Source organism: Perca flavescens, chromosome 10 (genome assembly GCF_004354835.1).
Source record: "Perca flavescens isolate YP-PL-M2 chromosome 10, PFLA_1.0, whole genome shotgun sequence".
Lineage (NCBI taxonomy): Eukaryota > Metazoa > Chordata > Actinopteri > Perciformes > Percidae > Perca > Perca flavescens.
This window is the reverse complement of record NC_041340.1, coordinates 33,566,468-33,584,459: the sequence shown is the minus strand read 5'-3', so window position 1 is coordinate 33,584,459 and position 17,992 is coordinate 33,566,468. Positions and strand designations below refer to the sequence as shown.

Genomic DNA, 17,992 nt, shown 5'->3' with positions numbered 1-17,992 from the left:
CTGTAGCTTGGCACCGCATTGTAGCTTTTTACCAACTAAAATGCTTTATTACATCACAGTATTCTATCCGGTCATGAAGAGCTGGAGAGCTAAATCACAAATGCAATGCAGCTGAAATGCAGTGATTGCTGTTCCCACAAGAGCCACACATGCAAATGGGAACGCCTACTGTGAACAATACTGTAGCTCTGGCCGTGCTTGCCAAGTAGCGTGCCCTGTAAATATGTATTGTTTGGAGCCAGTTATTAGACAAGGCAGTTTGTTATATACAAAACAGTGGCTGGGCTATTTTTCCGCTGTGCTGGAGGGCAGCGAAAGCTCTGTCCACATGGAAATGATCAGGAGATTTATCCCCTCCAGAGTCAGTTCAGCAAATGCTGATGCTAAGCCCTTATCTTCTGTGTTCAAAGAAAATGTTGTCAAATTAAATGTACCATGGGCTAGGAGCTATTTCGCTCATTGATGAGACTGCTCTCTCTGGTGTCAAACTGGCTCCTTATGTTCTTAAGGAAGGTTAACGTACAGTATGATAAACCGATGGCAAGCAGCAATATGTTTTCAGGTTCCCACCCTTTAAGGCAAGAGAGTAATTCCTCTGTTGGATCCATGGCATACAAAAGAACTGCCTCAACAACTAAAAAGCCCTTGCCTCAGAATTTTGGTTTGTGAGTTATTAGAGACAGTGTTGGATATTGGTTAGCTAAAGAAAACACTTCTCTGAAAAATCACCAACTCCACATTCCACACTACTTCCTGTAGAGAGTTTGGCTTTCTTCCCCATGGGCTGCCATTGATGACAATGTCTCAATGCTTCAGTGTGCAAGTAATAGAGTCTTACCCAAAGTTGAGTCTCTCTGTGTTTTTCGGAAAGGTTTTTGGTATGGTGGTGAGGTGTCTGAACGTACAGTGGACCTCTTTGACGCCCGGACAGCTACAGCTCCGGGGGCAGGATGGGATGGCATGTATGGGGGAGATCTACAGAGAGGAGAGGAGGAAGACGAAAGGGCCAATAGGATGAGAGGAATGGTTGACAACAGAAAGCAATCAGATGGAGAAGGGTAGGAATAAAATAAAAGAGAGCAGAGAAGATAAATGAGGGAAGGTAGGAGAAAGCAGTGAGTAGCAGAGGCAAATTCAGAAAAGATGAGAAGGAGAAGCAAACAAATGAGTTCAGACCTGTGTAGACACTGACAGACAGTTTGGACAGAGATCAATACTAAGTGGAGGGAATTGACTTGTGGCTTATATAAAATACACCAGGTGTATTAACATTGTGCTCTCCTGTGCCCAATTCCATCAAGATATATTCAAGATTTCCCATAGAAAAACTGTGGTTTTAGGAAATCAATGTATACATTTATGTATATATATATATATTACCGTTTGCCATAGCAGTGATGAGAAGAGCAGGGGAAACCACGCTGCAGCCAACCTGCAGAAGATGTTGGCGCACCACCACAGCGCCATGACTGGATGGCAGTCTGACCACTTAAGTCATTGAAACACCTGCAGGAGGGGATGAAGTGATTTAGATGTAAACATTTTTTCAACAAAAACTAAACATGCTGTAACATAGATAGGATTTATTTCAGGGCTGAAGTAGTGGATTGTATTTTTTAATGTACCTGATGGACCGCTGACTCAGTATAGTCACATTGCTATTGATCCGTGTGCACAGTAGATGATGATGGTACAGAAAGTGACCCACTAGCAACCTGTGCAAGGTCTATACCTTTTAACCACTGCATAATGAGATGGGCTCCAGCCCCTCGTTAACCTGGTCAGGATAAGCAGTTTATAGAATGGACAGGTGGATGGGGCAATACAGTCAAAAGTTAAAATTAGGTTTACACATCCAGCAGATACAGAGCAAAATTCATTTGCGTGTTTTCATTTTGGTCTCCAACATCTCTTGAGGGAAATATCTGACCAGCTGCTAAATGCTCCACTAAGTTCACCAACTAGCTAACTTTATACAGTGTCAATTCTAGACCATTTCAAATAGAGTGGCCAGTCTGTGCGTCCCCCGAACCGCCATTGTCTTTGTACCAAAATAGTAAAGTGGCAGGTCGTAAAATGATGTGCTAAATGAGGCTATATGTCGTCATAGAGTTGAGGGACTTGGGTGATAATTATGTGTGGATTTATCCCTGAGTGACCCCTTTCACTTATAAGTAGTCATGTGATCCATTGTTAATATTTCCTGTTCTTTTTAGTATTTTGCAAGTTAAAATCTTTAGATATTACCTATATTAAACAAGTTCCACATTCACAAGCACAGGGCCCTTACACATCTATGCACCCATATATTCAGCTGATACTTCATCTTTTGACAACAGATGAGTTCTTCAACTCGTAGAACAGAAGAATGAGTTTTTTCTTTAGCACAAGTAGTCTATAGAAAATGGTAATTTGCAATTTGCACAGCTCTTTGAGTGGCCTATACGTTCAATGTACATTTGTCTTCTAAATGTTTTAACCCTGTGTTGGTTGTGTGTCTCTGTTGTAACTCTTGCAGCAATTTGTCGGTGTCCAAAACTCTCCATTGGGAGACTAATAAAGATACTTTGACTTCAAACAGCAATAACTAACTCCCAGATTTATTTTTTTGCTTAGATTAGATTTTTGCTTAGTAGAGTGAAAGAGAAAATTTACATAAGGACTAGCAAAATGCAGAACATTAATAACCACTTTACACATGGCCAAGCTGGTACACCTGTAAATGTAAGAAGAAGAAAGAAAGAAAGTTCACAACTGCAGCAGCTCTCCTAACACAAAACATTTCGTCCTCCAGGTTGATAAAACACGTCAGAGAGGTTTAAACACTCGATTAAATCCTGCCCGTCTTCACTACACCTTTACTCGGTGGACTCAGCAAAGTATAAATCTTCTTTTATTCAACATAATCTTGACTATATGTTTAGTTAAAGACACACAAAATAGACACATCATCTGTCAGCACTGAGGATTAATTACGCAAACTCACACTCTGGTATAGCGGAAACATATACTGTAGAATCCAACACAACACAAGAGTGGAAAATAACCACTTAACACTGGCCGTTGTGGTTTTCTACAGTGCCAGGTGGTTTGGCACTCACTTTGTTGATTTAAATGTTAACATGCCCCTTTCATGACATTACATACCAAATACACACACACACACACACACACACACACACACACACACACACACACACACACACACACACACACACACACACCAAACTCAGAGGGAAGAGAGGAATGGGGGGAGGGAGAGAAAGACAAGCATTCACAGGTAGAACCAAACAACACACACATACATATTTTGAAGTCATTAGAGGCCAGTTCGGGGTTTCTGGTTTCCTCTTCTTTCTCTGTGTTCTCTCCTCTAATTCACTAATTCACCTAACATCTGTGTGTGTGTGTGTGTGTGTGTGTGTGTGTGTGTGTTTGACATTTGTGGCAGAATAACAGAAGGAAAGTGCCAATTTGACCTGGATCATGATGTGCTATTGATATTAATTATCTCACACACACACACACACACACACACACAAAACAACAAATTACAATTTTGACCTTATTTTTTTAAATTTTAATTTAACCTTTATTTTACCAGGTAGGCCGTTGAGAACAGGTACTCATTTGCAACGACGACCTGGCCAAGAAAAGCGTACGCGGGCAAGACAACATACAGTTTCACATACAATGATGGCACTAGATGAAAAGTCACCAAAATAATGACAATTCATCCTAAGTGGGACATTAATTCTTGCTTCTTGATTACCACAACACAACTTTTGAAGGACGCTGGAAAGCAGACACGGAGCAGAGGTCACTCAAGACTGCCTGGCTCCGGAGCGCAAATTGAAACACCGGCAGGGTGAGTCAGTTTAACACAGCACAGCCCCTCTTAGGTGGGAAAGTATACACTCATACAGGCCACTTTAGGTCTCACTCTCACGTTAAATGCATCATGCATGGAAAAGGAAACAGGGGGATTGATGTTACCGGCTCTAGGATAGCGGCTCTAGGATAGCTTAGCATTGCAACAGTTGGCAAATCTTTATGGAGACAGTTGAGATATTTCAGTCTGTTCCAAAGTAGAGGACCAACCGAGGGACACTACCATTCCTAAAATTTGACAATCTTAACTTAAGGTCCATCTACTAGTTTTTCTTGAGCTTTTCATCTGAAAAAAAGCTAACCTGCATTAACTGATTTGGCTAATTGGGGGCAGTGGAAACATGCTGTAAAAACACAAAATTTTCTCATTATAACCTTCCAGTTTAATATTTACTCTCCTTTACAAAATGTACTTTCACGCTCAAATTATGAGCATTCACTGCGTCTATGTGCATTAACAACCAATACGATTAATATTTATTGATCCACAGCGGGAAATCCTCTCCTCTTGCTTCTTCCACAGGGGGATCATAGGTCAGGATCAATTACAGAACAGAAGCTCATTGCTGTGGTCAATGATACTCCAGCAGCAGGAGGGATGCTTTGTGTCACAAGTGCATGAACGTGTGGCCTCAGGTCTCTAATTACTTTGCCATCTTGTTTCCAAGATCATAAAAACTCAAGCTTAACATTGTTAAAAAGCCATGTTATCTGACAATGGATATACCAATGGTGCACAATGAATGTCCCACAATGTCTGTGTAAATGTGGTCATCAGTTCTACAACTTAAACGACATGTTGAAAGGATATTGGATGCATTTTATAAGGTGTTACACACAGCTGTTCAGCGACCCTCACTTATAACATGTCTCAGGTAAGACTGTTGCTGCAACAGCTCTTACCTTGACTTTACAGAGCAATAAAGGTGTCCATTCAGTCAGCCTCCTGTATCGAGGGTTATGCTGATCACAGGTAAACGCTGTCAGCCAGTTGGTTCTCTGATCCTGCTCTGCACTAATGACTTTACCAGCTCTCCCGTGTTACCACTTTGGAGACACAGGAAAGGACATGTGAGGAAAAGGTAGAAAACTGTGGGACAGAGAGAGGAAAGGAAGGGAAGAGAGGTATGACAGAGGACAAGACAGCAGAATATAAAGAGAAAACAGATGAGGAGATGAGAAAAGAGTTTTCCTGTACAATTCACTTACTCCTCCCAGACTCTTCCAGACAGAGATAAAGTACTTCCAGAGAAAGAGCCAAAGCACTACACTGTCCGACCTCCTGCTTATCAAAATCATATGCTCACTGGTACATGGCGCCTATACTCCTTAAGTCCTGCCACAATTTATCCTTCACTCCTTTGTTTCTTTCTATATGGGCTTTCTTTCCATCTTACTATCATCCAATTCTTCTGTGTTACACTTTTAAACATGTGCAGTGACTGAACCATGCAAGGAGTAAACGTCATGCTGTCACGAAGAGAAAAATAATAATTGAATGAACGATGGACAGAAACAGCAAAGGCCGTACTATACCTTAGACCAGGGGTCTTCAACGTTTTTTAAGCCAAGGACCCCTTAACTGAAAGATATATACTACATATATTTTATAAAATGAAGTTGCATATTAAACTGGGCCTAAAGCCTTTATACATACCTTTTTTGCATAGAATACTAAGCTATTAATTAGTATTTGTGGGTGGCTTTCTTAGAGACTGCATTACCTTTAGACCAGTAAGCCTATCATCAGTGAGTTTATATTTGCTAATAATATGTTAGTATTATGTTAAAACGTTTTAATTCATGAAAAAAAATTTAAAATTTGACAATAATTTGGAGGACCCCCTACAGTGACTTTGAGGACCCCCTAGGGGTCCTGGATCCCCTGTTGAAGATCTCTGCCTTAGACGAATTTGAACTTGTAGTACAGAACATAGAAACCCTCCCAGTAGATCATTGGATCTTTATCTACAATTTTAGCATATAATATGTTGAATGATAGCAGGATTATGTAAAGCAAAAACAAAAAGAAGACAGTAAGTGAAATCATAAGTAACTGGCAATATTTTGCTGATAAGTTGATATTTTCCACTTATACCCGGTGGTATCTAACCATTCAGTTAGCTTTGGTTTCATTGGCCAAGGTTTTTGTTCTACCCCAGTACAATGGAGCTAAGTAGACTTTAGTGCTTAGAGTCTTAAAAATCCTATGACATGCTGTTTTTTGGATGCTTTTATTTAGGCCTCAGTGGTCCCCTAATACTGTATCTGAAGTCTCTTTTATATAGACCTTAGTGGTCCCCTAATACTGTATCTGAAGTCTCTTTTATATAGACCTTAGTGGTCCCCTAATACTGTATCTGAAGTCTCTTTCCCGAAATTCAGCCTTGGTGCAGAATGACAGCCACTACGAGCCAGTCCCACAATGAGCTTTGCTTAGGATGTGCAAATTCTGTGTCTGTAGCTTTAAATGCTATTGAGGAGGAGGGGGGGGGGGGGGGGGCAAGGTGGAGGGTGGGGTGTGGACTTGACCACAAGCCCCCAGGAAGAGCGCCATGTCTAAAAGCCACCATGGGCTTAGCGGATAACGGTGGTACTGCACCCCATGGCCCAGAAAGACTTTTCACAAAGACTTTGCATGGCGAAAGAAACTTCTATATTTCAGTGGATAATTTGTTTTGGGGTACACCAACCTACCAGCCCGAACACTTAAAGGGTCCTTGTTTAAAACGTCAAGTTTTTAACATTTTTAACATTCACTAGTAGCCGAATCCAGAGTTATTAAACTAGGTATGACGAACGCGCATAATGGACGCAAGCAGAGCCGCAGGACTGCAACTGCCCACTCACATGTTCTCCCGAGGTCCTGTAGCTGTAATAATGGATATAGCTAATGGTTGTAATTCACCATGTGTTCTATTAATACGTCCATGGTGTTTTCTTATGATACACCCAAGGGATGTATGTATGCTGTAAAGCCTGTAACGTGGATGTAACGTCATGTATGAAGCGTTTCCCAAACTGGCGGGGCTATCGGTTAGTAGCTAGCTATTAACGGTAGCTACCATGGATGTATTAAGAGAACGGTAATACTATAGGCCCTACATAGATATGCCTACATAACGTTACTACATAGTGATTACATCGCCTTGGTTCTGTCTTATGATGCATATGAGGGCTGTATGCTGTAAAGCTTGTAACGTGGATGAGGGATAAAGCCATGGATGAGCTCTGTCACCAAACTGCAGGCTAACCTCAGCAGGGCTCTCAAGTTTTGAACAGAGTTCACAGTGAGATTTTGGCGGCAGGGGTTTGGGTGGGGACAGAGTCTGATCTGATAAATGACATAAATGTAGGCCTGTGTTCGATTGAAGAAATTCTTAGTCACTCACAACACTCATTTAATTGTATCGCCTAATCGATTAGTTGATTTAATTGACAGATCTGTAAACCTGAGTTTCTCTGCAAAGAGTCATGCAAAATGATGCATATATTGAATAAGATAACGCCTCCTTTGCATATTTAAACACAACATTTCAGAAAACGTGTAATACAACAAAAAATTGCCTTAATGAAAGTAATCAAACTAGGATTTCACGGTGATATCTCTTAGGTAAAATGTCAACCCTTAATTCTGGTGTTTACTAGAGATGTGCTCGTACGTTTCTCAAACATGACTAATGGACTAAAGAGATCTAAGTTGACTAAGACCAAAACCACCGATTAGTCGCCTAAAGAGGGAGCAGCCCTACATAAATTCGTACAAATAATTTTTATTTTTATTAATTCAGTATGTGTGTGTGTGTGTGTGTGTGTGTGTGTGTGTGTGTGTGTGTGTGTGTGTGTGTGTGTGTGTGTGTGTGTGTGTGCATGCGCAATAATTAATACTATCAATTGTCTGGATACAATATAATGAAATAGCTTAGGCCAAAGGTTTTCACAATGGAGCCCGGGAGGTTGTGCAGTAAAAATAAAAGGAAAGAAAAAACTAAAAATATTCCAAATTATTTGGGTACTGTTATAAAAGTATTATTGGTAGGCCTAAAATGGGTATCTTTATAAAAATATAAAACTGTCAGAGTAGCCCTGCAGCCGATTCAACATGTAGCTATAATAATAATAATAATAATAATAATAATAAAAGCTACCCAGTGTTTCCTCTATGTTGATTTCTGCCGCCACAGTATCTGAAACAGGGCAGACACACAATAGGGTTTCCTGTTCCTATGTACATGTAGTATATAAAGTCATAATTCCACGACTCTACAGAGCCGTGTGCTATACTGAACTCAAGCCAACTGTCATCCGCTCTCTCACCCCTCAACTGGAACAGTGACAGGACGTCATCACCCTAGCCTCGTGAGACCGTCCTGATCTCGCGAGCTCCAGTTTTCCACTCACAGATCAGTCTGGAATCTTGAGGCAGAGAAAATTTGGAGCCGTTAGCCAAACGACCGGGCCAATCAGCATTGGTTTTGAGGTGGGTTAGGTGGTGATAGACCGATGGTTTATCCAATCAGCTAACCAGTATTATCAGCCAGCGGTAGCCCTAATTCTGTTAGCCGCTCGCTAATGCTTTTTTTGTCTTGGATCCTTCTTTTGGAATATGGTCCGGGAACCTGAAATGGTTCCTTTTATTCCTAAATTCTCGTTACACAAACGGCAAATATCCTTTACCGACATGTTGCTTGCATGCTGAGCTTACGAGCTATGCTTTGCCTGCAGAAGCAGGGGCGGGCTTGTCGTTGTATTTTCATACGCTTCGTGGATCTGATTGGTTGATTTGGCCCGTCCATCACCAACATAGGTGATAGACAGATGGTTCATCCAATCAAATAACCAGTATTCCGCCCTTTCCCAAAAGTTCTCCAACGGAAAGTTCCCAGATGGATATGCCGAGCAAATGCGAAGCAATCCATCTGGCGGAGTCAGGTTATCATCACTCGCCAAGTCATGGCAACCAGATAAACAACAGGGCGAGTACACCCTATGTCAATGAGTACACCGAGTACACTTGTCACTCAATCTCAGGCAACGTCACAAACAGCGACGAAAGCCGCAACTTGAAATCCGCACTCACTCAGCTTGTGCGTGGCAGGCACTAGCGGCGCCAGGATTTTGATTGTAGGTGGGCCTCCAGAAAACTGGACGGGCCAATTAAAATAAGCCAAATGTATTCAGGTTCCCCCTTCATTCAGACAGCCAGACACTAATAACGTTAAGACACTACTTGCCTTGCTGGTGTGACGGTGTGGCTACGGCAGGACTTGATGGGGAGAGGGCGGCCGAGCAGGATGGTAAATCGTAACTTGTAACCGCATTACTTAAAATGTCCTCCTACTGCTCCTTGGAGTGTTTCTTGCTGAATTTAGATGAAAACAAGCTGCTTTTCTTCGCTTTGCGTTTCATATTAGCTAGCTAATAGCTACACTCTGTCTCTATCTCATTGAGCTTGCTTTAAAAGCTTGCGCACAAATGTCATTCATTTCATTGGATCACTTGCTGGTGACGACGCAGCCTGTGGGCAGGCGGGTAGAAGCCGCTGATTGGCTGAGAAGCTTTCACTCAAAGCTTTCCTCAGGCTGCTTATTGGATGAACTGCTAGATGGGTCAAAATGGGCGGGCCCGAACCTAAAATGACCAATGGTAGCGCCGCGGATGGTGGCAGGGCGTTCTGAACTCTATGGGGAACTCACTTGATTCCTCTACCTGTTCCACTGTTAAAAATAGCGGCGCAACTTGGTGGGCGTTATCCTGGTAATTTCTCTGCGTGAGAAATACAAGGTGTGGCGTGTGAACGGGTTGAAATGCGTGTGTCTCACGCCCAATGCGTGAGGCTTGAGAGCCCTGCCTCAGTAGCTAGCACTAGCTAGTAGCTAGCTAGTTGCTCGACATAATGATTAAATCTTCTTGGTTGTCTAAATAGATCAATCGTTTATTTAGCTAAGCATGAAAACGATCAGGAACAACAAAAACACAATGTTTAACGTTAGTGAATATTTTAAACAATGAAAACGGCAAGTTCATGAGTTCGCCACTTGTAAGAGACACGAGAGAGAAGCTCATGAACGATGCATGTTGCTACCGGTTGCTACGACAACACAAACTAACTGTTGCTGGTGTGCATGTCCATCGTGACGTCATGGGCCAGTCAACGCGGAAGATCCAAGTTCCATGTTTGCTTTATGCACTTTTGAGCACTCTCATTGGAATGTATGGGGCTTCCCGCCGAACACTGTATCCAGTTCTCTTAATATATCCATGCTTGACCAACTGCCACTTTGCTCGTTTGCAAGCCTGATGTCTCTGTCTTTCTTATGGGCGGGCCGAATTCTCTGGGCGGGCAAAGCAGAGAAAGGCAAGGTTAACTTTCCGCTTATGACGTGATAAAGGGAAGATTCCAGATTGGCCCATCTGAGCTTTCATTTTCTCAAAGGCAGAACAGGATGCCCAGGGCTTGGTTTACACCTATCACCATTTCTAGCCACTGGGGGACCATATGCAGGCTGGGGGAACTCATATTAATGTTAAAAAACCTCATAAAGTGACATTTTCATGCCATGGGACCTTTAACATTACAAGAAACTAAATTTGATAAACTGAAGAGCTAGTGTTGCCCCTGCTAAAAACTTTAATTGAAACAGCTGGCAGTAATTTTCTAGCAAATAGTTTTCAATAAGCTTTGTATTTAATTGGCCGCATTGTTGAAGCGGTTTCCAGTGCAGTGCTTGTGCCGACAATGGGCCTCATTCACCAACCGTTCTTACTTAGAAATGTGTTCTTAAACCCTTCTTACAAACTTTTTACGAAGATTCTGGCATTCACTAATGTTTTCTTAACTTGGATTTGTTCTTAGCTAAGAACAAAATCTACGAACACTGAAAAGCACTCTTACGCACATTTGAGTGATGACAATTGGCTCCAAATGATTGCTTACTGCATTTTATTTAATTCTACAGTCGTTTACAATGATAGTATTGTACTGTAATGTATTTCACGTATCTGTACTTTACTTAAGTAGACTCAATAGTGCATAGCCTACTTTTTACTTTTACTTTGTTACATTTTGCAGCAATTATCTATACTTTCTACTCCACTACATTTCTACAATGTTCAGTTATATTTTCTGATCAGTTTCCCCCTGCCAAAACGTCTTCCTGACCGTGACACGTTTGTCTCACCAGTAAAGTTTGGTTGCCGTAGATACTGTATATATATGGGTTGCCGTAGATACTGTATATATGGGGCACCGCTGATCCAAGCCGGCTCCGGTGCTGCAGAGCCCGGGCGCAGCGCTGCTGACCCTCGGTAATACAACGTCCGGTAAAAGTGAAAATGTTTGTTTTTATTATTCCCGTTTTTAAATCTAGTTGCTATATCTATTTCTCTCCACAGCGTCGTTTACTCCTCCGCCAGGCTGCATAAGACGCGTTCATATCTTATTTATTTGGTTGGACCTCTTCACATCTCCCCATTTGCGCTGCTTCACACACTTTATTTGCTTACTTGCATGGTTAAAGAAATACACAGTCTTTAAATACACCCATGAATAAAACCAATCGCATTCCGATTCTAACTCATTTCCGTTTTATGCTGGTTAGGATAGGAACTTTTTTTAAAAAGCCAGGCCTTGTTTGTGGTAGTGGACACCTTATACTTTTACTAAAGTAAATATGTCTCTTGTTATTTGTACTTTTATTTAAGTACTGAGATTCAGTACTTCCTCCACCGCGGCTCCGACAATCTCCGAAAACCAGTCTCTCAGGAGGTGCACAGGAAGTGTCATGTCCTTATATGGGAATTTGCGGGGAGTTTTTTTATGCTAATTAGGAACAACTGGCACGCGCTTTCAGTTACGAAGACGTGGGATTCATCAATCCTAAGAACACAGATGCGAACAAATCTGCTGTTTAAGAACACGTCATGACGTAGACTTTTCTTAGGAACCTTCTTAAGAACATATTTAAAGGGGTGATAGAATGCAAAACCGATTTTACCCTGTCATAGTTGAATAACGACAGTTCGGTGGGTAATAGGACATACATAGAAGCTCAAAGTCCCATTGACACCCCTTTACTATGAAAATCTCATATTTTGAAACTGCCGCTGAAAACGGGCGAATCCCAACAAAGCTGGAAGTTGACGTCAACCTCCCAAAAACCGGAACCTTTGTCAGCCCATGGGTGTATTAAGAGAACTGTCACGCCCCAACATTTACATAGGCTACACAACTGACCTGAGATCAGGTAGTCTTCCAAATCTAGGTCGCGCAGATCTCTGCTATTCCATTACAAAATTCACTTCTGAAACTTTTTTATGCGAGTAATCAACTATGTAAGGCTCAAATATGGGCCGTTTTATGAAAATGGATGGCTAATTGCAAATTTTGTCCGACTGTGTGTCGGAGTTCAGCGCCGGTGCTGCCTGTGTTGTTGCCTCGCCGCCCAGCCTGCCTTCCTTCACACACCCCGGCCTGCTATGAGGTACTTGGAGCTCCGTCACGACTGGCAGCCCACAGCACTCCATACCCGCGCAAAGTCACCGGTTTTTGGATAATGGACTACTTAACGGCGGTGCTCTGACACCTGCTTCCTGCTAGCTAAATGCCCGGTGTGTGTGAGTGAGAGCACGGTCAGCGAGCTTGTTACGCCAGCAATCTGTTACCACAGGTTCCAGTTAATCTTTTAATGTGTGTAATTATAATGTGTTGAGTTATTTAAACAAACGATTGGGGAAATAAACGCCTCTTGTCCCTGAGTCTCATTGATAGAGCCTGCGGCTGGATGGAGCTCTATCAATGAGAGCTAGCTCCTCTTAGAATTCCTCTGAAATTCACAAATATTCATTAACTTGAAATCGGACACTGTTGTTAGCTTTATAAGACCTTTAGGGAGATGTTGTATAAGTGGCGTGACGAAATTCAAACTGTAAATATACACAAATTTTGTGGAAAATGAAGCAAACTATCCGTGATTTGTAGCTAGCTACACATAGCTAGGATTGAAGGGACAGTCATAGCTAACGAAACCCCCACTGTTCACAAAAAGTCATTAACTTGAAATCAGACACCATTGTTAGCTTTATAAGACATTTAGGGAGATGTTGTATAAGTGGCGTGACGGAATTCAAACTGTAAATATACTTTATTTGTGCCGAAAATGAAGCTAACTATCCGTGATTTGTAGCTACACATAGCTAGCATGAAGGGACAGTCATAGATAACGAAACCCCTAATCTTCACAAAAATTCATTAACTTGAAATTGGACACAGTTGTTAGCTTTAAGACCTTTAGAGATATGTTGTATAAGTGGCGTGACGGAATTCAAACTGTAAATATAGCTACTCTAGTTATGCCGGCAGCTGACAGCCAGGCTAGAGTAACTGGAACTGTGGTAAGAGATTGCTGGTGTAACAAGCTCGCTGACCGCGCTATCACTCTCACACACGGGCCATTTAGCTAGCAGGAAGAGGGGAGCTGCAGGCCGGGGTCTGTGGAGGAAGGCAGGCCGGGCAGTGAGGCAGCAACACAGGCAGCACCGGCAGCTGAACTCTGACACACAGTCTTACCAAATTTGCAATAAGCCATCAATTTTCGTAAAACGTCCCATATTTGAGCTTTATATAGTTGATTTCTCGCTTAAAAAAGTCTCAGAAGTGAATTTAATAACGTAATAGCCCGACAAACAATGTATAACTTTGCAGTGAGACCTGCTGTGGAGTCTCCCATGTGTTTCTATGTAGTTTGCTCAAACCAATCAGCACGTAGCTCATTCTGAATATTCATGAGCATACCATATTTGGAAGAAAAGCTCTTGTTCCAAATAGAGCCATATTCACAAGGTAGTTAAGGGCCTAATAAAATAGCATTCGGGCAATTTTCAGCCCAACCAATGTTACATACCCCATTAGGAGACCTTAAGGAACAGTGTAAAATACCCTATATAATCATTCTATCACCCCTTTAAGAGAAAACTTAGGAAGATATTGGTGAATGACGCCCAATGTCTACAATGATGGTGGTGAATAGGATCATGGTATGCTAACCTGTAGTTATAGTAGCCAAAGTACAAGAATGAGAAATAGGTTTCCTTTAATAACCAGTTTAATTTCTACTTTTATATGTACATTACCCACATAACAAAATTTGTCTGGCCCACCACAGGGCCACATCCTTGCTACAATTCTGGCCCAGTTCTGGCTGGTTCCCAGGCCCAAACTGGTCCACACATGGAAAATAGACACAAAAACAGTCCCTCCGGCCCAGATGAGGCCCACACCCTGTAAAATGATTTGTTTTGTTTATGTGGCCAAATTCTGGCCCAGACACTGTAAAGTGACTTGTATTGTTTTATTTTGGCCCAGTTCTGGCCCAGACACTGTAAAGTGACAGTGTTTTATTTGGCCCAGTTCTGGCCCAGACACTGTAAAGTGACAGTGTTATGTGGCCCAGTTCTGGCCCAGACGCTGTAAGACAGATCTGGCTGAGACTCGGCTTGGTCCCCGGGACAGATGTGGTCCAGAAACTACGACATGTTTGTTGCTGGTTCCAATGTTGACTCTGGAGGAAGAAATGAGCAGTTATAATAATAAAACAAGATAATTAATTAAATTTACACATGGAGATCGCACTCATCTAGCCTATTTGTGATAACATATCAGAATGTTTTCTGATAGCCTATCATCACAAACGATCTAATTGTTATAAAGATATTAAAATACAATTCTTCTTGACATTTACAACAGCTTCTAAATGTAATACAACACTGTAATGAACATTACATTTAATTACTTGCCTTTTCTGCCGCTGAAAATGTTCCTCCCAAAAATGAAATATTCTGCAGACTGCAAATCTCCGGCAGAGTCCTAGAATTTAACCGCCAAAACTTTTTTTTTCAGGCGGCTGAGTTCCATAATTCTCGTTGTGGCCTGACTGTGACAAAACGAACTCGGGCCGACGGTAAAAATACACAGCTACACTGAGTACGGAACTGACACTGGTACAACTGCTTCTAGCAGACACTGGCCCATTGATAAAACGCTGTATTTGAGCCAGCGCGAGTAAAACTGCTTTTAGCCGACACTGGCCCATTAATAAAACGCCGTATTTGAGCCAGCGCGAGTAAAACTGCTTTTAGCCGACACTGGCTCTTCATAAAAAGCCGTATGTCAGCCAGAAGTGTTGTGTACACAGTCGGCACGACTCTGGCCCGTTATCTTTACTCCGATGCCGACACTGAGCCGACAGTAGCGCTTTTCAGCCGGAATCGGCCCAAATGTGCTTGCTATCTGGGTAGCATCATCATGACATCATCTGGTAACTTTGCCTATGTTTGTAAGCAACCAAAAGCTGCTTTAGATATAGACTAGCTAACATTACTAGTAGCTATTATGTTATAGTATTGTTGTGGAAGTCCTTTAAGCGGTTACATTCCATTATTATCATTCAGAAAAGTGTGTGCTGAACTGCTAGCATATGGAGTGTGGCCTAACTATACTGCAGTAATAGTTCAGAACATAATAAGCTAGCACAGGGTTAGCCAACACTTGTAGTTTTGCTAATGTCTACATTAATGGTGGTGAATGTTAGCTAACCTTATTTAGCAAAAACTATGGCAATAAGACCCACGTTAATAAAATTCCAGCATTTCCCAATTCTTTCTAACTTCCTACTACTAGCTAACGGAAGTTCAGGAGAGATTTTAAGCATCTTTTGCATTTTCATCAATGTGATTTAAGTGTAGCATGCAGCTAGTGCACTTACCTTTTTATTCGCCAACACTGCACCTCACACTGTTGGAGGACCTTGTTTCAAGTGTCTCAAATTAAAAGCAAAATGCTCTAGTCTATGCCACGTCTGTTGTTTAAATGCCTTTTCTTGGCAGACGTTTTGACTTGTCATGGCAGGAAAAAAGCACAAGTGTAACACTTGATAACTCTTTTCTATTGTGTCCCAGTCCCAGCCATCGTTAATGGTGTAAATTACACCTGTGTTTTGCACCTGCTATATTAATCAATGGAGGAAAAGGTAGAAGTTTGAAGCTATGATCTAATAGACAGACTTTACCACAATATAAAGAGCTTTGGGTAGGTTTTTTGACAGCTTGAACCTAGCTGTTTTGAATTGCTTATGCTAGCACATAAGTACAGGAACTAAGAGTCAACTATACAGTTCCTATCACGAGCAAGACATACTATATCTCAAAGCCTAAAACACATTAGCGTTACCAGAATAATAGTTGCAGTGAAGAAAAACATTACCACACGCAGCACCACCAGTCAATTCTACCAACCACTCTTGGCAAATTTTGGTGTCTATACTTAAATCCCTAAAACCAGATCAAAAGCCCAACCAGTCTATTTAATATATGCTGTATTCCTTTAAGAATGTCTGAGTGAGGCCAGTACATCTTTATGTTAAAAGCATTACGCTGACTGCCAGCCAAGTCACAGCTGCTCTATTCAAGATAACACATGTCAAGAGAGGACTACAATATGATTCCCATATGTTTGCATGCAAGTCTGTAATATCATGTGCTGCCCATAGATACTCATTCAGAAATCTCTTTCAACATAAGAGAGTGCTATCAAATATCAACCTTGTTGAACAGCTATGTTTTATGATTGATAGACATTTTTGGAACATTTATGTTTATATTCACTCACTCACTCACTATATTCCACATGTAGTTTATGGTAATTTATTTTAATTTACTACATAGCGACATTGCTTTTTCATATTCTTTAGAGACTTCTGAGGGTAAATAAGAGTCCAATTTGGTTTTAGAAGTCTATTTTATTTATGGACGTTATAAAAGTTGTAAGGGTAAAAATATGGAACAAATGTCCTTTTTTTAGTTTTCACTTACACTGAAGATATGGAATGAGAAACAAAATATTCCGACTGGATGTAAATTAATCACCTGAACGTTTTGAATGGGCAGATTCCTTTGAGAATTCCTTTCCAAGTATTGGCTGTAAATCTCTCAAAGTTTTAGCATGGCTTGCTGCAGTGGCACGGACAGACGCTCAGGTGGCTTTTAAGCAAATCTAAAATACTTTGTACTGTCTAGGCAAAGTCGAGCAAGCTCCCTTTTGCCTGTAGCTCATTATAACTGAAAGTTTGGCCCCTTAAAACAAAGCTGCATGTAGCTAGTAAATACTTAGAGTATTTATACGAAGCGTCCGTTTGCCTGAAGTGCTCAATGGTACCAATATGACTGAAATGCACATCGCCAAGAGACCTGCTTAAAGTAAACAAACTTTCCCAGCAACAGGCTGTGCTTGACAGAGATGTATGTGTCTTGCACAGTATATAACATAAATATTTGCATTTTCAGATGCTCTATGAACATATCAGAATTTTGTGCAGCCTTTTTGCGGTGGGCAAAATAGGTTTCATTTAGATCAGAAAAGTACAAGAGCTTTTGAGAACCTTTCAGTTTTCCCGATAGACAGCACTAAATTAACAGCACTGGACTGTTCTAATTCTACTGAACACAAGTCAATCAACAGATGGGACACCAACCACATCCGTCACTGCATGACAGTCTGTATGAAATCACATTTCAAAGCAGGATGGCATTCCTCAATGTTGCAAAGACATCTATGGCTCTAAAACTGTCACCACTGCAACCTGTTGACACTCATTAGACGACCTCACATAACTTAACTGACACTTTTTAATGAGGACAATTAGTCATCATCAGCCATACATCAACATCTGTCCGTCAACTCTCGATAATTATCACTCAATCTATGCAAACATTCGGGATGTTGCAACATGTGAGGAGAGTTTTTTTTTTTTTTTTTAAATGAGCATCTCGTATTAAAACCCCAGAGCTGCACAGAAAACTTAAACCGCAATTCAAACAACAGCCTCTGTTAAAGTTACTTTTACATCTGGGAGCGTTTAACAAGTTCTCATTATGAAGACCACAAGAGACTCACCTGGAAATGCCTCCAGAAGGGGAAAGAATAAACAGTTGTAAGTACAAAATAGATCCCAAAAAAAGTCCTTTAGCTTTCACTGCAGGCTGGAAAGTCACAGTTTTACAAGAAAAACAGGCGTAAAAAAGTATTCAGTTGATGCTTTAGTCCTGT

General features: G+C 41.3%; 1 protein-coding gene across 2 annotated transcripts in view; it reads right to left on the bottom strand.

The window, feature by feature from the left end:
• Positions 1–17,992, bottom strand: part of si:ch211-159i8.4 (matrix-remodeling-associated protein 5) — a 71,242-nt gene that overhangs the window by 21,040 nt on the left and 32,210 nt on the right. Inside the window, exons 1-3 of one of the 2 annotated variants that reach the window (XM_028588869.1) lie at positions 17,840–17,921; positions 1,381–1,506; positions 839–975 (exon numbers count right to left, since the gene is read on the bottom strand). In XM_028588869.1, the coding sequence (XP_028444670.1) occupies positions 839–975; positions 1,381–1,467 (224 nt within the window). In that variant the 5' untranslated portion in view covers positions 1,468–1,506; positions 17,840–17,921. Of the gene's footprint in view, positions 1–838; positions 976–1,380; positions 1,507–17,839; positions 17,922–17,992 lie in introns of those variants that run through there. The other variant, XM_028588868.1, reaches the window with a different exon arrangement.